At 41.5% G+C, this 26,215-nt stretch overlaps 1 protein-coding gene across 1 annotated transcript; it reads left to right on the plus strand.

Moving 5' to 3' along the window:
• Positions 1–7,878: 7,878 nt before the first annotated feature.
• Positions 7,879–16,311, plus strand: LOC139387965 (MOB kinase activator 1B-like). Its single transcript, XM_071134400.1, has 6 exons — positions 7,879–8,194; positions 9,032–9,198; positions 9,942–10,035; positions 10,135–10,268; positions 10,407–10,570; positions 11,610–16,311. The coding sequence occupies exons 1-6, from the start codon at positions 8,181–8,183 to the stop codon at positions 11,685–11,687; spliced, it is 651 nt and encodes a 216-aa protein (XP_070990501.1). The 5' UTR covers positions 7,879–8,180; the 3' UTR covers positions 11,688–16,311.
• The last annotated feature ends 9,904 nt before the right edge of the window (positions 16,312–26,215 follow it).

The following is a 26,215-nucleotide window of genomic DNA, read 5'->3' on the forward strand; positions in this document are numbered from 1 at the left end:
TTCATGGCGCATTTATGATCCAACTGTGCTGTGCAGTCTGCGAGGTCCTATTGCTCCTCCTTTTTTTTCACTCTGACCAAGAATGGTTCAATTGGGGCCAAAGCCGCCTGAAGTATGGGTACTGAGGGTGCTGCAGCTCCTGCTGAAAAATCAGATTACATACATTTTTGTATGTGTTTTTTAAATAAAAATACAACAACAGGGGGCGCTGGTGAACAGGAACTCGTGAAGACGTGTAGAAAACACAGAGTACCTGTGCTGTCCAGGGCAAACAACTTACTATTAATACTTGACCAACACCTTCCGATCCGTGTTAATTTTGTAACATTCAATTAGGAATCAAACCCAATTCACTAATTTGGCCATTTCTCCTGACATTTTTACCCTTTTCATTTTAAAATGTCAAAACAACGTCCACAAGTCACGAAAGAGCAGGCCTCTACTAAAGGCCGGTGTTACCGGACACTGACACGGATTCTGATCTCCCCGACCTAGCTAAGGTAATGGCGGTTATCATTAAGTCTGAACAGACTGTGCTAGCTAAGGTGGAGTCACTATCCGCTGACCTATCTGCACAAATAGCCACTCTCACCACTGAGGTCGGCACAAAGATCGACTCCGTTAAAGAAGACTTGGCAGAACAAGGCACACATCTGAATAGCCTGGAAGGCGGCGCAAATACTTACTTGTCAGTAAGAGTGTCCACTTACAAAGTGGTGACACTGGAAGAGAAAGTCACCCGGCTATCATCAGATGTCGTCAAACTTACTTCCAAGGTCGAGACCATCGAGAACAGGTAGTGCCGGGGGAACGGTCACATTTTTGGCGTGAGAGAGGGACTCGAGACCATAGGCGGATTGCGGCCTGTCATAGCTAAACTGCTACAAGAAATTCTAGGGCTCCATTACGCCCCACCCTTGACCGTGCGTACAGAAGCTTACAGTCCGCACCAAACAATGGGGAGCCGCCCAGACCCATCATAGTCAAATTCGACTACCTTCAGGAGAAGGAGGTTGTCGTCCGTAAAGCATCACGAGTGGCTCCCATCACCCACGACGGCCAGAATATTCACATTTACCCTGACAACACAGAGCAGGCATGAAGATGATGTCTGCCTTCGATGAGGTAAGGGGGCTCCTACATTGCTTTCTGGACATCAAGTTCGGCATTCTCTACCCAGCAGTAGATGATGACGATAAAAGTGGAGTTGGGGTGTCGAAGAAGATTGGTGTCAAGTGCAAACACAGTGAGTCGTGCACCGAGTTCTAGAGATGAAATGGAAGTGAATGAGGGTGAGTTAAATGAGGTGGAAGGTGTGGTGAAGAACTCAGAGCCCAAGCATGGCATCGGTGGATATGATAAAGAAGAATCTGGTCCAGTAGGAGTGACATTTTGGGAGAAAGTGGATTGTTGCATTTTGGTGGATCCATTTGTGGTTTCAGAGTAGTTGGGAAAGGAGTTGGGTGCAGTTGAATCAGTGAAGTTAACCTGTAGTGGACTTGTGATATTTGTTTGTGTTTTGTTCTGATCAGAAGGAGCATGCGCTCTGTGTCATGCAACTTGGGTCAAGATCTGTTTCTTGCTTTGCTCTGAGAAACAGGGCACCATTGAAGAGTGATTTCTGGGGTAGCGTTAAGTGTGAAGGTGGAGCAATTGAAGTTGAATATTCCTGGTGTTTGTGATGCCCGCGGTTTAGTGCGACGAAGACCCGGTGGTGAGTATGGTAAAACAGAGGAGTCACTGTCAGTCCTTCTGAGTTTTGGGACACGGCAATGTTCGGATTCATCAGTTATCCTTTTAGAGCTTTTGTGGCTAATCCGTTTCTGGTGCAACATTTATGGTAACGTCACAGCAGTCTGTAGGAGGGAGATTCCAAGATGTGGGAAGTGTGCAGGAAGGTGTGGGATGGAGGATTGTGTAGTTTTTGGTGGATAAAGTTGTGTAGGGGTGCACATGTTGCTGGGGATAGGAAGTGTCTGGTGGGAGAGAGGCAGGTTAAGGTGGCTAGAGTCAGAGTAGTGGAGAAGGTATCATTTGGTGAGGCAGTCAAGAAAGTGGAGGAGGATGGGTCAAGGGTGAAGGATTCTGAGAGGATCCCTGTGAATAGTAGATCTGTGCCAGCACAGAGAGATAGGCCAATGAGTGATAAACTCAGCAAAAAAGAAACGTCCTCTCACTGTCAACTGCGTTTTTTTTCAGCAAACTTAACATGTGTAAATATTTGTATGAACATAACAAGATTCAACAACTGAGACATAAACTGAACAAGTTCCATAGACACGTGAATGACAGAAATTGAATAACGTGGCCTTGAACAAAGGGGGGCTCAAAATCAAAAGTAACAGTCAGTATCTGGTGTGGCAACCAGCTGCATTAAGTACTGCAGTGCATCTCCTCTTCATGGATTGCACCAGATTTGCCAGTTCTTGCTGTGAGATGTTACCCCACTCTTCCACCAAGGCACCTGCAAGTTCCCGGACATTCCTGAGGGGAATGGCCCTAGCCCTCACCCTCCGATCCAACAGGTCCCAGACGTGCTCAATGGGATTGAGATCCAGGCTCTTCACTGGCCATTGCAGAACACTGACATTCTTGTCTTGCAGGAAATCTCGCACAGAACGAGCAGTATAGCTGGTGGCATTGTCATGCTAGAGGGTCATGTCAGGATGAGCCTGCAGGAAGGGTACCACATGAGGAAGGAGGATGTCTTCCCTGCAACGGACAGCATTGAGATTGCCTGCAATGACAAGCTCAGTCCGATGATGCTGTGACACACCGCCCCAGACCATGACGGACCCTCCACCTCCAAATCAATCCCGCTCCAGAGTACAGGCCTCGGTGTAACGCTCATTCCTTCTACGATAAACGTGAATCCGACCATCACCCCTGGTGAGACAAAACTGCGACTTGTCAGTGAAGAGCACTTTTTGCCAGTCCTGTCTGGTCCAGCTACAGTTGGTTGTTGCCGGTGATGTCTGGTGAGTACCTGCCTTACAACAGGCCTACAAGCCCTCAGTCCAGCCTCTCTCAGCCTATTGCGGACAGTCTGAGCACTGATGAAGAGATTGTACTTTCCTGGTGTAACTCGGGTAGTTGGTGTTGCCATCCTGTACCTGTCCCGCAGGTGTGATGTTCGGATGTACTGATCCTGTGAAGGTGTTGTAGCACGTGGTCTGCCACTGCGAGGAGGATCAGCTGTCTGTCTTGTCTCCCTGTAGGGCTGTCTTAGGAGTCTCATAGTACGAACATTGCAATTTATTTCCCTGGCCACATCTGCAGTCCTCATGCCTCCTTGCAGCATGCCTAAGGCACGTTCACACAGATGAGCAGGGACCCTAGGCATCTTTCTTTTGGTGTTTTTCAGAGTCAGTAGAAATGCTTCTTTATAGTGTCCTAAGTTTTCATAACTGTGACCTTAATTGCCTACCGTCTGTAAGCTGTTAGTGTCTTAACGAACGTTCCACAGGTGCATGTTCATTAATTCATTAAGACAGGGTCCCTTAAAAAGGGACGTTTCTTTTTTTGCTGTGTTTATATACTGTACTTCAGTAAGGTTGGCTCCTTAACATTCATAGCAATGAATGTTGTGGTGGCAGCTGCAGAGAAGTACTTAGGGGTACGAGATTTGACTTCAGAAGAGTTACAGCGTGTGTTGAGTGGTAGTGTCCCGTCCTCTCAGGCCGTTGGCCTGGGGAAGGATCAAATAGGGTTAAAGTAGTGGAACAAGGTGATTGGCTTTAATGAGTATAGGGTTACTTGGTAGGGTAATTAAAATATACATTGCATTTGGAAAGTATTCAGACCCCTTGACTTTTTCCACATTTTGTTACGTTACAGACTTATTCTATAGTGGATTACAATGTATTTTTTCCTCATCAATCTACACACAATAAAAAACTTAAATAGTACATTTACATAAGTATTCAGACCCTTCACTCAGCGATTACAGCCTCGAGTCTTCTTGGGTATGATGCTACAAGTTCGACACACCTGTATTTGGGGAGCTTCTCCCATTATTCTCTGCAGATCCTCTCAAGCTCTGTCACGTAGGTTGGGGAGTGTCGTTGCACAGCTATTTTAAGGTCTCTCCAGAGATGTTTGATCAGGTTCAAATCCGGGCTCTGGCTTGGCCACTCAAGGACATTCAGAGACTTGTCCCGGAGCTACTCCTGTGTTGTCTTGGCTGTGTGCTGTTTTTTCTCTAGTATCCTTAATGAGACATGCTATTTTATCAAATCGATTACCTAACGTTTAATTATTTGATTAAATTAATCAGGCAATAACTAACTCATTAGGAATCCATGGCACCACGGAAGCATTCGTTTATATAGAGTGACTTTCTCCCGAATCCACTCTTAAAGATCTGAAGATCTTTCATATCAATAGCAGTCAATTATTCATTATAATTTACCTTCTATCAGTCTCATCTGAACGTCGTAAAATTATTGGTTATCTGCATGAACCCTAGCACGAACCCTAAATTAAATTATGAATCAGCAATATAAGAATTGGCTTAACTATTTATTTACTAACTCAAATCACAGAAATACATGAAAACACACAGTAGATATTATACATTGGGTTGCTAACAATGATACAAAGAAAAAAAAATATATATATATATGGTGGATTGGTTGTGGACCGATAAAGAGTGGGAAACTCATAGAGGATTACTACACTCACAGAATTGCTAATAATTTATGGGGCGGCAGGGTAGCCTAGTGGTTAGAGCGTTGGACTAGTAACCGGAAGGTTGCAAGTTCAAACCCCTGAGCTGACAAGGTACAATTTAGGATGAGAATACAGACAAATGCCGAAACATCTAATCTATGAGAACATTTCCCGAATGGTACTCTGAAGTATTCATTCTAACAACCACAAAACACTTTGATCTTCAGGGAAATGCAACCAGAGAGACTGATGAACTCTCCAGCAGGTGGACCAGATTCCAACAGAGAGGACAGCAACGACTGCCCCTGAACAGGCAGTTAACCCACTGTTCCTAGGCTGTCATTGAAAATAAGAATTTGTTCTTAACTGACTTGCCTAGTTAAATAAAGGTATAAATAAAAAAACATGAATGACCGCTCATTCGAAAAGAATATGCAATTCATATTTATGTCGTTGCTGTCCTCTCTGTTGGAATCCGGTCCGCCTGCTGGAGAGTTCATCAGTCTCTCTGGTTGCATTTCCCCGAAGATCAAAGTCTTTTGTGGTTGTTAGAATGAATACTTCAGAGTACCATTCGGGAAATGTTCTCATAGATTAGATGTTTCGGCGTTTGTCTGTATTCTCATCCTAAATTTACGGAATTTCTAGCTGCAGACAAGTAATTCGTGTCATCTAGAATTTCTCACTTATTCTGTAGTGAATTGATAGTCTCAGAGATGAACCATTTCCAGTCGTGTAGCCAATGCTCCACGTGGTATAATCTTGTCCTTTGGTAGAGTCGTAGTTTAATCCACTTCACACACCAGCGTCACCCGGCATGTTTTGGTCTTAGAAATTCAACCATTTGCAACCTTAGCTTACATCGGGGTTTGCGTGGTCTGGTGTGAATTTCATCAGGAGTGGGTTTTATACGTTTCAGTAGAAAAGGGCGGTCCATGATGCCTAATGTGATGTCTGGGCTCACGGGGCGTGGCCACTGACTAGTCAATCTTTGTATGAAAATCCATGCTCTCATTTAGAAGATTAATATCACATTACATCTTTTCACAAATAGTTTCATGTTTAATCACATACTTTTCACAATATTTAGATGTAAACCTGACAGCTGGTAAATGTACACTTCAAGGGAAACCGTTATGTGTGTTTCCTGTCCTCCATGAGATCACCAAATGAAACACACTTATCATAACTGCCCCTTAAGCATCCACAGACCATTCCTACATTCTCAAAAGTAGATCTACGCCCAGAAAGGGCCACATCATGACAGTGCTTAGTGTCATTGTCCCATTGGAAGATGAACCTTCGACCCCCAGTCTGAGGTCCTGAGCGCTCTGGAGCAGGTTTTCATCAAGGATCTCTCTGTACTTTGCTCCGTTCATCTTTGCCTTGATCCTGACTAGTCTCCCAGTCCCTGCCGCTGGAAAACAGCCCCAGAGCATGATGCTGCCACTACCATGCTTCACCGTAGGGATGGTGCCAGGTTTCCTCCAGACGTGATGCTTGGCATTCAGGCCAAAGAGTTCAATCTTGGTTTCATCAGACCAGAGAAATGGTCTGAGAGTCCATTAGGTGCCTTTTGGCAAATTCCAAGCGGGCTGTCATGTGCCTTTTACCGAGGTGTGGCTTCCGTCTGGTCACTCTACCATGAAGGCCTGATTGGTGGAGTTCTGCAGAGATGGTTGTCCTTCTGGAATGTTCTGGAACTCTGGAGCTCTGTCAGAGTGACCATCGGGTTCTTGGTCACCTGACCAAGGTCCTTCTCACCCGATTGTTCAGTTTGGCGGCCAGCTCTAGGAAGAGTCTTGGTGGTTCCAAACTTCTTCCATTTAAGAATGATGGAGGCCACTGTGTTCTTGGGGACCTTCAATACTGCAGAATTTATTTTGTACCCTTCCTCGACACAATGCTGTCTTGGAGCTCTATGGACAATTCCTTCGACCTCATGGCTTTGTTTTTACTCTGACATGCACTGTCAACTGTGGGAACTTATATAGACTGTTGTGTGCATTTCCGAATCATGTCCAATCAATTAAATTTACCACAGGTGGACGGACTCCAATGAAGTTGTAGAAACATCTCAAAGATGATCAATGGAAACAGGATTCATCTGAGCTCAATTTTGAGTCTCATAGCAAAATGTTTTTTGTTAAGAAATACATTTGCAATAATTTATAAAAACCTGTTTTTGCTTTGTAATTATGGGGTATTGTGTATTTAATTTAATATATTTTATAATAAGTCTGTAACGTAACAAAATGTTTAAAAAGTCAATGGGTCTGAATACTTTCCAAATGCATATATATATATATATATATATATATATATATATATATATATATATATATATATATATATATATATATATATATGTATATATACTATAGTTTAGTTTAGTTGGTTGGGGCGGTAATGCAAAATATTCGATGCTAACCGTCGTTAAACCTTGCTGAAAAAGAAGAAGAAGAAATTAATGGTTTTAATTATGAACATCTCATCCTCTACTGGTTGGACAGGTGTAGTGTTTGTTACTTAATATGACCTTTTCATTGAAGACAGGAGAAACATATTGTTTCAGCTGATAATAAAACATGTTTTGTTCAGTTACTTTTGCCTCAATTTATTTCCAACTTTCTAGCAAGTCACGCTCAGAGCAGATAGCTAGATAATTTAGCCAAAAACTGTAGCTACTCTCACCTAATAATCATCATCACAATAACTAAAACGGGAGGTAACAGTCACAACGTTTAATTGGCTTATTAGCCAATGTGTATTATTTAACATACTATTAATTGAGGATAGCTACTGTGATTGGTAAATGGGTTGCAAAAATATGACCAATAGGAGTCCCTATTGAAATATGTAAACGCCTTCATTTTTAAATATGTATAACCCATGATGGCAATGGACCAAAACTACTCCCGGAGATGTGCTTCAAAAGTAGGATTAATAAAGGCCTATCTGAATTGAATCACTTGTTCTAGTGCTAAATACTGTCGGTGATTCTAACATAAAGTTGAGAGCACCAGTTTTACCAATGAAAAACGATTTAACCATATTTAAATTCACTTTGATTCAACACTGCTCTCTGCTGGTCCGAGTAGAGTACTAAGAAAACGTTAATGTGATTCTATCGCGAGATTTCATTTCCAAGTAGGGATCGTTGAAGAGAGCTGTAAAAGAAGTCTGCTGTGCAGTTTGCCAGATCTCACAGTAATGTTACTCAATCAACCAGATAAGCAAACGTTTAGGGCGGTCGAATGTATTACCGTGGCTAGGTAGCTAGATGTTGCAGAGCTCGCTGATGCAAAGCTACATTTTAATGGCAGGGCGAAGTTTTGTTTCAGTCCAGGGGCCGCTTTAAGCAGTCTGTGACATTTGGACTAGTTTGACAAGCCACGGCACTGGCACTGTGCTGATACTGACTGGACTGGAATCATTTGTTTTGACTTCATCTCTTTCCACAACGGCCTAGCGAAGGCTCCTATTGTATAACTTTAAAGAAGATAAACATGAGCTTTCTTTTGTGAGTATTCTGCCTCTTATTATTTTGATGTGCTTGTTCAATGTGCCTGCCTTTTCAAGTTAATGTTACCATTTCCACCGTTGTTGGATATGTTAACGTTAGCTAGCTCAGCTAACACACAGTTAACTAGTTTAGGTTAACTAGCTAGCTGGCTAACAACATGTCAAGCCAGGCTAGCTAGCTGAGTGTCTGCAGTGAGTGTAACTGGCTAAGCTGTTGGTTGGTTTGGTAATTTAACTAGCGCTAGGTCTATAACGTCAGCTGAGCGCTGCCTTGTATAAATTGCTAATTTACAATGTCTAGATTAACTAACGTTAGTTAGTCTAGCTAGCCAAGGTTAGCTATTATAAATAGTATCTATTGCTAGTTAACTAGGTAGCTACTTACCCAAATGTACTATTTCCCTCTGTTGTGTATTTAAAGCATTAGCAATTTTGTGCCATTAATTTAACTAGCAAGATGCAAGTACATAGGCCTTAGTTATTAGCTGGCCATGTCTATCTAGCTCGCTAAAAAGAGGAGTCGTTTTACAGTCGGAGTGTCTCTTTTCCGTTTACATAACTTTGTCAAACACTGGAATGAAAGCTAGCTAAATTGTTAGCTCATTTGCTAGTTAGCTGACTGTATCAAAGAGAGCACTTTGGCTGTTACTATTTATTAAGAGGGTGTGCGGTCAGCTTTTGTTATTGTTGAAATCAGATTATATACTCTTTCCTGTTCCATAACAATTTATTTCAATCAAATAAATGAGTAGTCTACTGTATCACTCCCTACTTCACTTCTCTTGTTTCCCTTTATGAGAGACACACGATCCAACTCATCTAATTTCTCACACAGTGGCAATCGGTCTTCCAAGACCTTCAAGCCCAAGAAGAACATCCCAGAGGGATCTCACCAGTATGAGCTGTTGAAACATGCAGAGGCTACACTGGGCAGTGGGAATTTACGCATGGCTGTCATGCTGCCTGATGGGGAAGACTTGAACGAGTGGGTGGCTGTCAACAGTAAGGAACAAGTCTGCTTCTCTATTCAATAAACACCACTAACATAGTAGGCCTAAAAAACAACTTTGACTGTTAAACAGATCATCGTCCACTCCTGTTGGTGCTTTGTTTGTCTCTGGTCTTCCACCAAGACCAACGACTCGTCCGGCGGGTATCTCACATCCTCTGGCACACACAAACACATTCTCTCACACACACAAACACACACACACACAGATGACCTCTGTCACTCAGTGGACCGACTAGTTAGGTTTCTGCTGTGAGATTAGCAAATGGAGAACCAGGCTACGCTAACATCATTAAAACAGAGTTCAATCTATGACAAAATAATTTCTGAGTAGTTGTTCCTCATGTTTCAATATAGAATGGGAGGATGGTTTGACAGGTGGAACTTTCAGAACATTGCTCATTTACTGACTTCAGTGTGTATTAGATGGGACAGTATTTGATTTAATGTGTGTTTGAGAGGAATACATGGGAGTCTAGCTATTTGGGGACCCTGAGCAAGATTTAATTTGCAGTAGACTGTGTATAGGGAGAGGTGACTCTGGAGGGGTGGAGGAATGTGAGAATGCCTTTGTGCCCCTTATGTCTGCCTACACACTAATTAGATCTGAGATCACACACTAGCACTTTGATTTTCTTCAATATGAATGTTGTCTGTAGGATATAAAAGTCTCTGAAGCTCAGCTAACATGTCCCTCATGATGCCACATGTCCTTGTTATTTCTTTATTTCCACAGCTGTAGATTTCTTCAACCAGATCAACATGCTCTATGGTACCATAACAGACTTCTGCACTGAAGAGAGCTGTCCTGTCATGTCTGCTGGGCCCAAGTAAGTGTGGGTGTGGTTGTGTAGGTACGTGCATGTGCTTGCTTGCCTTTTTGTCATGTCATAATGATAATTGCCATTCATGAAACTTCTCTTCTGTAGATATGAGTATCATTGGGCAGATGGAACCAACATCAAAAAGCCGATCAAATGCTCAGCTCCCAAGTACATTGATTACCTAATGACCTGGGTGCAGGACCAGCTCGATGACGAGACACTCTTCCCATCTAAGATAGGTATGAGTTCATATCTGTCATGTTTTTCCATAACCATGTCTTTCACATTGCATTTGTAGTAAAGTGACACCATAATTTATCTGAATACCTCGTCTCTGTTTAATCTGTACACTTTGTACCCTTGTCTTTGCCCTCAAGGTGTCCCGTTCAAGCGGAACTTCATGTCGGTGGCGAAGACCATCCTGAAGCGCCTGTTCAGGGTCTACGCCCACATCTACCACCAGCACTTTGACTCTGTGATGCAGCTGCAGGAGGAGGCCCACCTAAACACCTCCTTCAAACACTTCATCTTCTTCGTTCAGGTACTGGACTGGAGCCCACTATCAATGTAGCCTGGTTCCCAAGTCTATTTCAGTACTAAAACCGACCTCTATGAATGTCACAGGAACAAATAGGCCTATAATTTCTTGGTAATTGAAGTGGTGGAAAAAGTACCCAATTGTCATATTTGAGTAAAAGTAAAGATACCTTAATAGAAAATGACTCAAGTGGAAGTCACCCAGTAAAATACTACTGGAGTAAAAGTATTTGGTTTTAAATATACTTAAGTATCAAAAGTAAATGTAATTGCTATAATTCACGTAAGTATCAAAATAACAAGTGTAAATCATTTAAAATTCCTTTATATTAAGCAAAGCAGACGCCCACATTTTCAAGTTAATTTTGTATTTTTATGGATAGCCACGGGCACGCTCCAACTCTCAGACATAATTTACAGACGAGGCATGTGTTTAGTGAGTCTACCAGATCAGAGGCATTAGGGATGACCAGGGATCTTCTCTTGATACGTGTGTGAATTAGACCATATTCCTGTCCTGCTAAGCATTCAAAATGTAACGTACTTTCGGATGTCAGGGAAAATGCATGGAGTAAAAAGTACATTCATTTCTTTAGGAATATTAGTGAAGTAAAAGTTATCAAAAATATGAATAGTAAAGTACAGATACCCCAAGAAAATGACTTAAGTAGTACTTTAAAATATTTCTACTTAAGTACTTTACACGACTGGGTAATTGTATAGTGCTGGCAAGGCTACGCTAAAAGATAAAGATGTAAATACCTGGTTCCCAGTCTAGCATATCTGCTTTAGCTAGCTCGTTTGATGTTGACTCAAACAAAGTTGCAACCAGGCTATCCTCAGAGTATGCGACCTAGAACTGGAGGCCATGACCCTTTAAGTAGGACTGAGATATTATCTTTATAACGATGAATTGGGTTTATATAGCGCTTTTCCAGATGCTCAAAGTGCTTTGCAATGGTCAGGGGTAACTCACCTTATCCACCACCAATCTGTAGCAATTGCCTGCTTTAACCCAAGTATTCTCTTTTTGTCTTTTTCAGGAGTTTAACTTGATTGAAAGGAAAGAGCTGGTCCCACTACAGGATTTGATTGAGAAGCTGACCACCAAGGACAGATAAACCCAGGCTGACTGATCATTTTAACTCTGTGATAGTCTACTATTCTTTTTGCACAGATACCCCTTCTGCCCTGGCCTATATGTATACAGCATACGCTAACTTTGCGAACATGTTCTCTAGAAAGCCAGGTAAGTAAGGAAGAGTCTTGCACTGTTATAGGCACTAGGGTAATACTATGGGGGAGTTCTATACTACTGTCTGAGCCGGTATGTGCTCTATAGTTGGATGTACTATGTGGTTTTAATTTGGACGGATCCCTAAAACTGAAATAACTATGTATTGACATCCTCTGTGTGTTGTATATTTACAGTACCAGCCAAAAGTTTGGACACACCTACTCATTCAAGGGTTTTTCTTTATTTTGACTATTTTCTACATTGTATAATAATAGTGCAGACATCAACTATGAAATAACACATGGAATCATGTAGTAACCAAAAAAGTGTTAAACAAATCAAAATATATTTAATTTGAGATTCTTCAAAATAGTCACCCTTTGCCTTGATGACAGCTTTGCACACTCTTGGCATTCTCTCAACCAACTTCATGAGGTAGTCACCTGGAATGCATTTCAATTCACAGATATGCCTTGTTAAAAGTTAATTGGTGGAATTTCTTTCCTTATTGCGTTTGAGCCAATCAGTTGTGTTGTGACAAGGTAGGGGTGGTATACAGAATATAGCCCTATTTGGTAAAAGACCATGTCGATATTATGGCAAGAACAGCTCAAATAAGCAAAGAGAAACAACAGTCCATCATTACTTTAAGACATGAAGGTCAGTCAATCTGGAAAATTTTGAGAATGTTGAAAGTTTCTTAAAATGCAGTTGCAAAAACCATCAAGTGCTATGATGAAACTGGCTCCATTGAGGACCGCCACAGGAAAGGAAGACCCAGAGTAATCTCTGCTGCAGAGGATAAGTTCATTAGTTACCAGCCTCAGAAATTGCAGCCCAAATAAATGCTTCAGAGTTTATGTATCAGACACATCTCAACATCAACTATTCAGAGGAGAGTGGTTGAATTGCTGCAAAGACACCACTACTAAAGGACACCAATAAGAGTAGGTGAACAGATTATCTGCGCATGTATGGTTCCTGCTGTGAAGTATTGAGTAGGGGGTGCTTTTCTGTCGACACTGATTTATTTAGAATTCAAGGCACACTTGACCAGCATGGCTACCGCAGCATTCTGCAGCGACGCGCCATCTCATCTTGTTTGTGCGTAGTGGGACGATCATTTATTTTTCAACAGGACAATGACCCAAAACACACTTCCAGGCTGTGTAAGGGCTATTTGACCAAAAAGGAGAGTGATGTAGTGCTGCATCAGATGACCTGGCCTCCACAATCACCTGACCTCAACCCAATTGAGATGGTTTGGGATGAGTTGAACCGCAGAGTGAAGGAAAAGCAGCCAACAAGTGCTCAGCATATGTGGGAACTCCTTCAAGACTGTTGGAAAATCATTCCTCATGAAGCTGGTTGAGAGAATGCCAAGAGTGTGCAAAGCTGTCATCAAGGCAAAGGGTGGCTACTTTGAAGAATCTCAAATATAAAATATACTTTGGTTTAACACTTTTTTTTGTTGTTGTGGTTACTACATGATTCCATATGTTTTTTCATAGTTTTGATGTCTGCTATTCTACAATGTAGAAAATAGTACAAATAAAGAAAAGCCCTGGAATGAGTAGGTGTCAACTTTTGACTGGAACTTTATATTAACATTTATCATCTGCTCGTATTGAATTTCACCACTACAGATTGCACATTTTTAACAGAGGGTATAAAAGTTCAAGGGACTACATAAGTATTTGAGCATATTGGTCACATTGTGATTTGCCTCAAAACATATGGTAATTTTGTAAAAGTCTGTTTTCAATACAATACCTGGTAATCCAGCAAATTGCCAAAGCTTTATTTGATGGGCCACATACAGTATACAAGTAAAATATTGTCTTTGAGATCAAGAGTGCCATATTTATAGCCTGGTTTCTCATGTTCTCCCCATAGAATGTTCTGGCTAATAAGCCATCAAATGAAATATAACACCACATTCAGTGCTATATGCTTCTGTTTCAATAGTGTGATGATTCCCTATGCCTTTTGTAAGGTCTGAGTAATGTATTGCTGTGCTGCAGACTGCTGAGTGATGGAATCCAAAATGAAAATGTTTACTATGCAATAAGTCATGCCACTCTTCAAAATTTCAATGATTACTAGTTTCCATTCACATAGATGGGAACAAATGCTTTTCTTTACGTGTGTTATTCATAGTTAGTGGTGTTACTTTAAAAGGTAGATGTTGGGACTGAGACGTTGCTTTTGGATGACTTCAATATAGATCTACTAGAGTATGCAGTAAGACATGAAAGCAATGGAATGCTTTGTTAAAATGCCATTTTATCTTGACATCTTTTCAGGAAGATTTGATATGGAGATATAACTAACTTCTGTTCAGAAATCCACACTGTAAATACAACAATAAGGCCAGGAATTTGCTGTGATATCATATTTTGGTAGCCGGCATGGACTGGTAGTTGTAGGTCTATTAAAGGATTTAGAATGTTATTAGGTCTCTTTTAGAGGTTGTTACTTCTCCCCTTTCCACCATGTCATAGTCCCTTTTTCCTTATATCATTGTTTAATATGTTAATTTAGATTTATAGCTTTAGAAAATTACAATTTAATGTGATTGTGTTGATCATAAGGTGGTAAAGCAACAAAGCCATCGGCCATGCTTCTCTGGGAACATTGCAGCAGAATTTGATCCCGTCTATACTCTTCCTTCAGAAAGTATTCATACCCCTTGACTTATTCCACGTTTTGTTGTGTTACATCCTGAATTCAAAAAAATAAATACTAATTCTCACCCATCTACACACAATACCCCATAATGAATATTTTTTTTGCAAATGAAATATCTCATTTACATAAGTATTAACACACCAGAGGCAATACTTTGTAGAAGCACATTTGGTAATGATTACAGCTGTGAGTCTTTCTGGGTAAGTGCTTTCCACTCCTGGATTGTGCAACATTTGTCCATTTTATTATTTTTTAATATTTTTAATTTTTTAAATTCATTGCTAGACAACCACTTTCAGGTCTTGACATTTTTTTTTTTTTCATTTAGATTTAATGATGCCATTTAGGAACATTCAATGTCATCTTGGTAAGCAACTCCAGTGTAGATTTGGCTTTGTGTTTTAGGTTATTGTCCTGCTGAAAGGTGAATTATTTTTGTATTTAACTAGGCAAGTTAAGAACACCATTCATATTTACATTGATGGCCTACCCAAACCCTAACTTTGCTGGGCCAATTGTGTGCCGCCCTATGGGACTCGCAATCACGGCCGGTTGTGATACAGCCTGGAATTGAACCAGGACAATGCCCCACTGGGAGCCCTCTCCCAGTGTCTGGTCAAAAGCAGACTGAACCAGGTTTGCCTCTAGGGTTTTGTCTGTGCTTAGCTCCATTCTGTTTGTTTTTTTTATCCTGAAAAACTCCCCAGTCCTTAACGATTACAAGTATACCCATAGCATGATGCAGCCACCCACCACTATGCTTGAAAATATGGAGAGTGGTACTCGGTAATGTAATGTGTTGTATTGGATTTGCCCCAAACATAACACTTTGTGTTCAGGACAAAAAGTTTAATTGCTTTGCCACATTTTTTGCAGTATTACTTTAGTGCCTCGTAAACAGGATGAATATTTGTCTTTACAGGCTTCCTTTTCACTCTGTCAGTTAGGTTCATATTGTGGAGTAACTACAATGTTGTTATTCCATCCTCAGTTGTTTTCCCCCTATCTCAGCCATTAAACTCTCTGTTTTAAAGTCACCATTGTCCTCGTGGTGAAATCCCTGAGTGGTTTCCTACCTCTCTTGCAGCTGAGTTAGGAAGAATGCCTGTATTTTGTAGTGACTGGGTGTATTGATACACCATCCAAAGTGTAATTAATAACTTCACCATGCTCAAAGGGCTATTCAATGTTTTTTTTTATTTTGTATAGTTTTTTTTTTATAGCCATCTACCAATAGGTGCCCTTCTTTGTGGTGCATTGGAAAACCTCCCTGGTCTTTGTGGTTGAATCTGTCTTTGAAATTCACTGCTTGACTGAGGGACCTTACAGGTAATTGTATGCATGTGGTACAGAGAAGAGGTAGTCATTCAAAAATCATGTTAAACACTTATTGCACACAGTGAGTCCATGCAACTTATGTGATTTGTTAGGCACATTTTTACTCCTGAATGTATTTAGGCTTGCCATAACAAAGGTTTTGAATACTTATTGACTCAAGACAATAAGTATTCAACTTTTCATTTGTAAAATTTTCAAAAAACATTTTTCCACTTTGACATTATGGGGCATTGTGTGTAGGCCAGTGAAACAAAATCTAAATTTAATCATTTTAAAATTCAGACTGTAACACAACAAAATGTGGGAAAAGTCAAGGGGTGTAAATACTTTCTGAAGGCACTGTATATTCCCTTTACTGTAATATATATAATCTTTTTATAAATGAGTTGTAAATAATGAATTTGATTAGTCTGTTGAAAGTTACTAAACTGTAATATACTGAATGCTGTTTATAAGGCAAATAAAGGTGTTTGACCAGATTGCCTAGTATGTCTCACTTTTGTGGAAAATAAAGTAGACTTCTAGCATGGTGTATTTTGTGGTGATCAGATCATATGTGTTGAAAAGATGCTGTATAGGGACATTGTAACCAGTATATACACACAAACTGGAAAAAGCTAGGCGGATCTACAGTATCTCCCGCACTCACACCCGAGATGGGTGAGGCTCTACAGACAGGCCTCGTGCCCAAATGGTTGACGTATGTCGCGCAGCTGAGAGTCTTGTGTGGGGACAAATGGATTTGTTTCAGTCAGTCGTCCTGATAAGCCCTTTCCGCCCTTTGCAGTTTAACCTGTCCCCAGACTTGAATCGCTATAGAGCGTGGTAAGAGTGGGACTGTTTAGAATTTTAGGGTGTGGATTTACTGAGTGACATGCTAATCAATTTGAATTCTGCGCTAATCACACAACTATGAAGTGTGGCTCTAAATTGAGGCAGCAGAGGGTCATCACTAGTTAACACATCCAAAATCATAAACCCTGCCTATTTCTGTTTTAAACCGAACACTACCCACACTGCTAACCTTATGCCTAACCTTAAATTAAAACACAATGTGTGGCTAAAATGGCAAAAATAACCTATCACATTAACCATAATATTTTGGGGAAGACCAATTGATTCGGCGTTCTGACATATATGTGAAAATGGGTGGGCTGGCATTTCGGTCAAATGCCAAATGGGCTGGTCTGTTTTTTTGCCTATTGGACCTGTCAAGTTTTGGGGTGAAATTATTATCTGGCTAAAGGACTGGGGTGGGGGCCTTGAAACACTTCCTCTGCTTGCACCAAAGACCGTACAGCATGGAGATAGGCTGAAACTGCTTCTCCAATAAAAATCGCTGATAACACTTGAAGGCTATGTCATGGCGACCTTGGCAAGCAATGCTCATGCGTAGAAACACGTCAACGGGGCTAATGGTCTCTCGCGCCGAACTGCGCATGTGCAGGCCGTCACCTCAAAGGCACTCTTTCGATATAAAGTTGTTTTTGACGAAATTTACGAAGTGTGTCAGTTTTTCACTTTCATGAGGTTAGAGTAATAACATGTTCAACTACTTAAGACATTGTCTCGAATATTGGTTGTGCCTTTTAGATTTTGAGAAAATTAACAACTAGGTAAGAATTTTTCACTTCTCAAAACCCAGCCTGGTCTGTTTGGGCTGTTTCTTTTAAGCGTTCCGGGAAGTCTCGCAATGTTGCGTCTCTGAGTGTAGCTTTGAAGTCCACAATGTAGAAGGGAAGTTCTAAGGTTTGAGCTAGATAGATGGTTATATCCTGAGAGATCAGCCAATTAAAACCTGTTCCTGCTATAGTGTGCTTTCGAGCGAATAACTTGTCAAGTAGGTGTGTAGCATTATGGGGATAAAAATTGTCTGACTTGCGCCTACATGTCGAATACAAAAAGTGTATTTATTCGTGTCACTTTCTATTTCTTATTAATATATATTTTTGTTTTCTTTCTACATTGTTGTTTAAGAAGCATGTAACGAATAACATTTGATTTGAGATCTTTGCGCTGCATGCCGACAACACAAACAACACAGACAGTGTCCCTCGCTCCAGCTTGCTGCAGTAAGGAGAGCGAAGTAGCTAGATAGTGTAGCCAATATCAGACATAGGGATTTTCACCGAAAATGTACAACTACGGCATTACAATCTAACGTACAAACATTTTTTTGATACCCCCCAACAATTACTCAGATAAAAACAGAATTATTCTGAATACTCCCATGCCATGTTCCAAGTTTTTAACCATAAACTACTCAACTGGGAAGGGCTCATTAGGATGTCTGAATGACTAAACTGAACTGACTAAACCGAATCTGTACAACGCCACTCGATTCTTCTTCTATGGTATAATGGTGGTCAGTTTAAGGTGCTTGCTGCCACCTACTGTGCTGGAGTTTGGTCAATCAGTTCAAATAAAATAAAACTTTATTTGTCATATGAGACCTTACCGTGAAATGCTTACTTACCTTAGCCAACAGTGCAGTTCAAGAAAGTGTTAAGAAAATATTTACCAAATAAAGTAAAGTAAAAAATAATAAAAAGTAACACAAAAAAATAACAATAACGAGGCTATATACAGGGGGTATCTGTACCGCAGGGGTACAGGTTAGGGGTACAGGTTAGTTGAGGTAATTTGTACAGGTAGGTAGGGGTGAAGTGACTATGCATAGATAATAAACAGCGAGTATCAGCGGTGTACAAAACAAATAGATGGGGGGGTATGTAAATAGTCAATGTAAATAGTCCGGTGACCATTTGATTAATTGTTCAGCAGTCTTATGGCTTTGGGTAGAAGCTGTTAAGGAGCCTTTTAGTCCTATACTTGGTGCTCCAGTACCACTTGCTGTGCGGTAGCAGAGAAAACAATCTATGACTTGGGTGACTGGAGTCTCTGACCATTTTTGGGGCTTTTCTCTGACACCTAGTGTATACTGTATGTCATTGATGGCAGGAAGCTTTGTGATGTACTGGGCCATACACACTACCCTCTGTAGCACCTTACGGTCAAATGCAGAGCAGTTGCCATACCAGGCAGTGATGCAACTGGTCAGGAACCTCTCAATGGTGCAGCTGTAGAACTTTTTGAGGATCTGGGGACCTATGCCAAATCTTTTCAGCCTCGTGAGGGAGAAAAGGTGTTGTCGTGCCCTCTTCATGACTGTCTTGGTGTGTTTGGACCATTATAGTTTGTTGGTAATGTGGACACCAAGGAACTTAACTCTCGACCTGCTCCACTACAGCCCCGTCGATGTTAATGGGGGCCTGTTCAGGCCGCCTTTTCCTGTAGCTCATGATCAGCTCCTTTGTCTTGCTCGCATTGAGGGACAGGTTGTTGTCCTGGCACTACACTACCAGGTCTCTGACCACCTCCCAATAGGCTGTCTCATCGTTGTCGGTGATCAGGCCTTCCACTGTTGTGTCATCAGCAAACTTAATGATGGTGTTGGAGTTGTGTTTGGCCATGCAGTCGTGGGTGAACAGGGAGTACAGGAGGGGACTAAGTACACACCCCTGAGGGGCCCCAGTGTTGAGGATCAGCATGGCAGGTGTGTTGTTGCCTACCCTTACCACCTGGGGTGGCCCATCAGGAAGTCCAGGATCCAGTTGCAGAGGGAGGTATTTTCGCTGAGCTGTAGTCAATGAACAACATTCTCAAATAGGTGTTCCTCTTGTCCAGGTGGGAAAGGGCAGTGTGGAGTGCGATTGAGATGGCATCATCTGTGGATCTGTTGGGGCGGTATGGGATGCTAATCGGAGTGGGTCTAGGGTACCCGGGAGGATGCTGTTGACGTGCGCCATGACCAGCCTTTCAAACCACTTCATGGCTACCGACGTGAATGCTGCGGAGTGGTAATTATTTAGGCAGGTTACCTTCGCTTCTGCTTGAAACATGTAGGGTATTACAGACTCGGTCAGGGAGAGATTGAAAATGTCAGTGAAGACACTTGCCACTTTGTGCGTGCATGCTTTGAGTACACGTCCTGGTAATCTGTCTGGCCCCGTGGATTTTGTGAATGTTCTAGGTTTCCCTTTGTAGTGCGTAATTGTTTTCAAGCCCTGCCACATCTGACGAGCGTCAGAGCCGGTGTAGTAGGATCCGATCTTAGTCCTGTATTGACTCTTTGCTTGTTTGATGGTTCATCTGAGGGCTTAGCGGGATTTCTTATAAGCGTTCGGCAGCTCTAGTCTTTAGCTCGATGCGGATGTTGCCTGAATTCCATGGCTTCTGGTTGGGATATATACGTATGGTCACTGTGAGGACGACGTCGTCAATGCACATACAGTGCCTTGCGAAAGTATTCGGCCCCCTTGAACTTTGCGACCTTTTGCCAATTTTCAGGCTTCAAACATAAAGATATAAAACTGTATTTTTTTTGTGAAGAATCAACAACAAGTGGGACACAATCATGAAGTGGAACGACATTTATTGGATATTTCAAACTTTTTTAACAAATCAAAAACTGAAAAATTGGGCGTGCAAAATTATTCAGCCCCTTTTACTTTCAGTGCAGCAAACTCTCTCCAGAAGTTCAGTGAGGATCTCTGAATGATCCAATGTTGACCTAAATGACTAATGATGATAAATACAATCCACCTGTGTGTAATCAAGTCTCCGTATAAATGCACCTGCACTGTGATAGTGTCAGAGGTCCGTCAAAAGCGCAGAGAGCATCATGAAGAACAAGGAACACACCAGGCAGGTCCGAGATACTGTTGTGAAGAAGTTTAAAGCCGGATTTGGATACAAAAAGATTTCCCAAGCTTTAAACATCCCAAGGAGCACTGTGCAAGCGATAATATTGAAATGGAAGGAGTATCAGACCACTGCAAATCTACCAAGACCTGGCCGTCCCTCTAAACTTTCAGCTCATACAAGGAGAAGACTGATCAGAGATGCAGCCAAGAGGCCCATGATCACTCTGGATGAACTGCAGAGATCTACAGCTGAGGTGGGAGACTCTGTCCATAGGACAACAATCAGTCGTATATTGCACAAATCTGGCCTTAATGGAAGAGTGGCAAGAAGAAAGCCATTTCTTAAAGATATCCATAAAAAGTGTCGTTTAAAGTTTGCCACAAGCCACCTGGGAGACACACCAAACATGTGGAAGAAGGTGCTCTGGTCAGATGAAACCAAAATTGAACTTTTTGGCAACAATGCAAAACGTTATGCTTGGCGTAAAAGCAACACAGCTCATCACCCTGAACAACCATCCCCACTGTCAAACATGGTGGTGGCAGCATCATGGTTTGGGCCTGCTTTTCTTCAGCAGGGACAGGGAAGATGGTTAAAATTGATGGGAAGATGGATGGAGCCAAATACAGGACCATTCTGGAAGAAAACCTGATGGAGTCTGCAAAAGACCTGAGACTGGGACGGAGATTTGTCTTCCAACAAGACAATGATCCAAAACATAAAGCAAAATCTACAATGGAATGGTTCAAAAATAAACATATCCAGGTGTTAGAATGGCCAAGTCAAAGTCCAGACCTGAATCCAATCGAGAATCTGTGGAAAGAACTGAAAACTGCTGTTCACAAATGCTCTCCATCCAACCTTACTGAGCTCGAGCTGTTTTGCAAGGAGGAATGGGAAAACATTTCAGTCTCTCGATGTGCAAAACTGATAGAGACATACCCCAAGCGACTTACAGCTGTAATCGCAGCAAAAGGTGGCGCTACAAAGTATTAACTTAAGGGGGCTGAATAATTTTGCACGCCCAATTTTTCAGTTTTTGATTTGTTAAAAAAGTTTTTTTGTTAAAAAAGTTTGAAATATCCAATACCAATCATGTCGTTCCACTTCATGATTGTGTCCCACTTGTTGTTGATTCTTCACAAAAAAATAGTTTCATATCTTTATGTTTGAAGCCTGAAATGTGGCAAAAGGTCACAAAGTTCAAGGGGGCCAAATACTTTCGCAAGGCACTGTATTGATGACTGAGGTGGTATAATCCTCAATGCCATTGGATGAATCCCGGAACCTATTCCAGTCTGTGCTAGCAAAACAGTCCTGCAGCGTAGCATCCGCATCATCTGACCACTTCCATATTGAGCGAGTCACTGGCACTTCCTGCTTTAGTTTTTGCTTGTAAGCAGGAATCAGGCGGATAGAATTATGGTCAGATTTGCCAATGGAAGGCTGGGGAGATCTTTGTATGCATCTCTGTGTGTGGAGTAAAGGTGGTCTAGAGTTTTTGTTTTCCTCTGGTTGCTGGTAGAAATGAGGTAAAAGTGATTTAAATTTGCCTGCATTAAAGACCCCGACCACTTGGAGCGCTGCTTCTGGATTAGCATTTTCTTGTTTGCTTATGACCTTATAGAGTTGGTTGAGTGCGGTCTTAGTGCTAGCATTGGTTTGTGGTGGTAAATAGACGGCTACGAATAATATAGATAGTGTGGTCTACAGCTTATCATAAGGTACTCTACCTCAGACGAGCTATACCTCAAGACTTCTTTATTATTTGACATTGCACACCAGCTGTTATTGACAAATACACTCTCACCCCCACCCCTTGTCTTACCAGACGTAGCTTCTCTGTCCTGCCGGTGCGTGGAAAATCCCGCCAGCTCTATATTATCCGTGTCGTCGTTCAGCCACAACTCGGTGAAACATAAGATATTACAGTTTTTAATGTCCCGTTGGTAGGAAAGTCTTGATCTTAGGTCATCGATTTTATTTTCCAATAATTGGTTGGCCAATAGAACGGATGGTAGTGGAAGTTTACTCGCTCGCCTATGAATTCTCAGAAGTGCGCATGTGCAATAACTCAATTCACCTTTCGCACTCCTACACAATGCAATGTTTTGAAACTTTGGCAAAGGGTAAAGTCTACAAAACTTTGTTCACTCTGTTCTTAACAGATTGTAGTTTTGGGAACAGAAACTGTATTGAGCTAAAAATGTTTCATTACCAGTAAATTATCAGAATGACGGTCAAAATCCATCTCATTCCATCTTATCCCACTGCTGGGCAATGGGCTTCCTCTATCTACCGTATTGGGTAGTGAGTGGAAATGCCAACCAGATGCTTCATATTTATATGTCCGGTGAAATATCTGTCTCATTGTTCTATCTGTGGTATAGCATCTCCCTACAGGGACTGTTTACCCATGATAGGCTACAGTATGTGACTGACAGCTGTTGTCGTCAAAATTTCAAACATCACAAAGTGTAACTGGTGTGAAATGGCTAGCTAGCGAGTGGGGTGCGCGCTGATAGAGTTTCAATGGGTTTCCTCACTTGCTCTGAGACTTGAAGTAGTTGTTTCCCTTGCTCTGCAAGGGCTGCAGCTTTTGTGGAGCAATGATGCTTCGAGGGTTTCAGTTGTTGATGTGTGCAGAGGGTCCCTGGTGCTAGGAGAGGGATGGAAGCAAAACTGTTACAAAAGCGAGAGCTCAATCAGAACTGTATTACACTCCCTACAACTGTAACGAAACCTTGGATTTCCAGAAAAATAGAACAAATATCTCTGTCACGCATGCCCCGGGAAGAGGATGTCATGAACTACTAAACGACAGTATGGAGAAGAGAATAACATTTATTTCAAATGAAGCCAATATTGGTAAGTACATCTTTTTTAGCTTAGTTGGCTATTTTTGCACGATTAATCAAATTGCTAAAAGCTTCTTATCGTATGTTGCATTGTTTCCTGTTCATCAACAAAGTGATGCACAATTAGACAGCTCCATGGCCTACTACTGTTCCATTTTTAAGCAATACTCTAGTTACACTATATATACAAAAGTATGTTAACACCCCTTCAAATTAGTATATTCGGCTATTTCAGCCACACTCGTTGCTGACAGGTGTATAAAATTGAGCAAACTTTGGCAGTAGAATGGCCTTACTGAAGAGCTCAATGACTTTCAACGTGGCACCATCATAGGATACCACCTTTCCAACAAGTCAGTTCATCGAATTTCTGGCCTGCTAGAGCTACCCCGGTCAACTGTAAGTGCTGTTATTGTGAAGTGAAAACGTCTAGGAACAACAATGTCTCAGCCACCAAGTGTTAGGCCACACAAGCTCACAGAATGGGACCGCTGAGTGCGTAGTGTGTAAAAACCTTCTGTCCTCGGTTGCAACACTCACTACTGAGTTCCAAACTGCCTCTGGAAACAACATCAGCACAAGAACTGTTCCTCGGGAGCTTCATGAAATGGGTTTCTATGGCCGAGTAGCCACACTCAAGCCTAACATCACCATGCGAAATGTCAAGCGACAGCTGGAGTGATGTGAAGCTCGCCGACATTGGACTCTGAAGCAGTGGAAACGTTCTCTGGGGTGATGAATCACACTTCACCATCTGGCAGTCCATCGGGATGCCAGGAGAAAGCAACCTGCCCGAATGCGTAGTGCCAACTGAAACGTTTCGTGGAGGAGGAATAATGGTCTGGGGCTGTATTTCATGGTTCTGTCTGTAATGCTTGCCTCAATATATTTCATGATGTGTAACAACAATGTGCCAAGTCTTGATTTAGTGCGGTAAGCCGCCTCAATGTTTGCAGCCGTAGGTGATATCTTTCTACGAGCTGATATGTCATCAGCATTGTGGAATAATTCTAACGTTACGGTATGATTTAAATTGAGAAATCTGATCTGAAAACCGTGCAGCCTTTATTTTGATCCTGTCAGTATCAACACTATGTCTCAACGATGCACTTGGAGAATGTTCTCTCTGTGTGGTGTTTTGGGAAACGCATGCTACATCTTTGACCATTGTAGGACAGATGCATCGTTAAAACACTCGTAAGCTTAAGTTCCATCACTATCGCGGAACTGGGCTCTGGGCTATGTATGTAAATATCTTAAAATGTGTTTCCTAACACCCCCACATGATCCGACTGAGCATTTCAAGGGCCAAAGGATGCTCAGGGAAATAATTATTACAAATATATTTTGAGTTATTTTCATTAAATAAACACATACAGTGATTGATTAGACATACAGTGAGGATGATTTAAATTACATAGACTGCATGGGGATTTATTTTACAATGAAAACTTCTATATAAAATTAATAATACAAATGTGTCCCTCTGCTGCTAAATGAATATATGGGAAACACTGGTATATATGTGTTAGTGTGTGTGTGTGTGCCTATACATGCTGTGTTTAGAATACAGCAGCTGCCATCTGTCCCACTCTACACTGGACCGTGTCTGTTAGACAGATGGCCCCACCCTGAACAGCTGAGTATGGAGACAGGGCACCACTACTAAACACCAATACACCCTCGGCTGCCCACCCAACATACATTACCCAGGTGCAATCTCTAGTTCAATCATGTCAAACATGTCTCTCTTTTCTTCTCTGTCTCTCACTTACACAGTCTTTCAGTTCCTTAACCTCTTACTTCTACCCCCTCCTTTTTCGAACATTCTGTTAAAAATCGCGCAACTTTTCAGCGTCCTGCTACTTAATCTAAATAGCTATTTTTTTCCTTTGTATTTTATCTCAAATCAAGATGTGTACTGACATTACAGTTGCACCAAATGGTGAATAAATACTATGCCCATCTCCAACACTCTCCAACCATCATTAGAATCAGACAGGCTCTACATGTACCTTGGGATGTTTTCATTAAGAAATTCCTTCTCCATTTCTACACTGACCACAAGAGGGCATGACGCACCCAGGTATGACTGAATTGGAGAGAGGTTTAGAATGATAAATTATGGGTTGCACTGACTGCTTGTATCAAACTTTGTGAAGTTATTGGCATTGTCCCAAACCAGAAACACATTCCATAAGCTGTTAATTCTCCCATCACTCATCTCTCTCTGCCAATCTAGAGCCTGGCACCACTCTCACTCTCAGTTTACTCAGTACTGATTAGCCTACAGCCCGATACTACATAATGCACCAAGGGCAAAATTGTGGTGTAGATATTGTGGGGGACGAACAGTAGAAGGGGGTCCTCCCCTGGATTTTCTCTTGACATTTGAAAACAATTCAACACAGTTTGACATGACTTGAGGGGTATTTTGAAAACGGTTTTCTGCTGAAAATATGCAGAATTCTTTGGTGTACAGTTGAAGTTGGAAGTTTACATACACTTAGGTTGGAGTCATAACTAGTTTTTCAACAACTCCACAAATTTCATGTTAACAAACTAGTTTTGGCAAGTCGGGTAGGACTTGTAATTTTTCCAACAATTGTTTACAGACAGATTATTTCACTTATAATTCACTGAATCACAATTCCAGTGGTTCAGAAGTTTACATACACTAAGTTGACTGTGCCTTTTAACAGTTTGGAAAATTCCAGAAAATTATGTCATGGCTTTAGAAGCTTCTGATAGGCTAATTGACATACTTTGAGTCAACTGGAGGTGTGCCTGTGGATGGACTTCAAGGCCTACCTTCAAA

Source organism: Oncorhynchus clarkii, chromosome 29 (assembly GCF_045791955.1).
Source record: "Oncorhynchus clarkii lewisi isolate Uvic-CL-2024 chromosome 29, UVic_Ocla_1.0, whole genome shotgun sequence".
In the NCBI taxonomy this organism is placed as follows: domain Eukaryota; kingdom Metazoa; phylum Chordata; class Actinopteri; order Salmoniformes; family Salmonidae; genus Oncorhynchus; species Oncorhynchus clarkii.

What these genes read in the sequence shown, in the direction of transcription:
- LOC139387965 (XM_071134400.1), top strand. An exon ending in CGAGTGGGTGGCTGTCAACA is followed by an intron (nt 9,199 to 9,941) that starts GTAAGGAACAAG and finishes TTATTTCCACAG; the next exon opens with CTGTAGATTTCTTCAACCAG. An exon ending in ACTCTTCCCATCTAAGATAG is followed by an intron (nt 10,269 to 10,406) that starts GTATGAGTTCAT and finishes TTTGCCCTCAAG; the next exon opens with GTGTCCCGTTCAAGCGGAAC.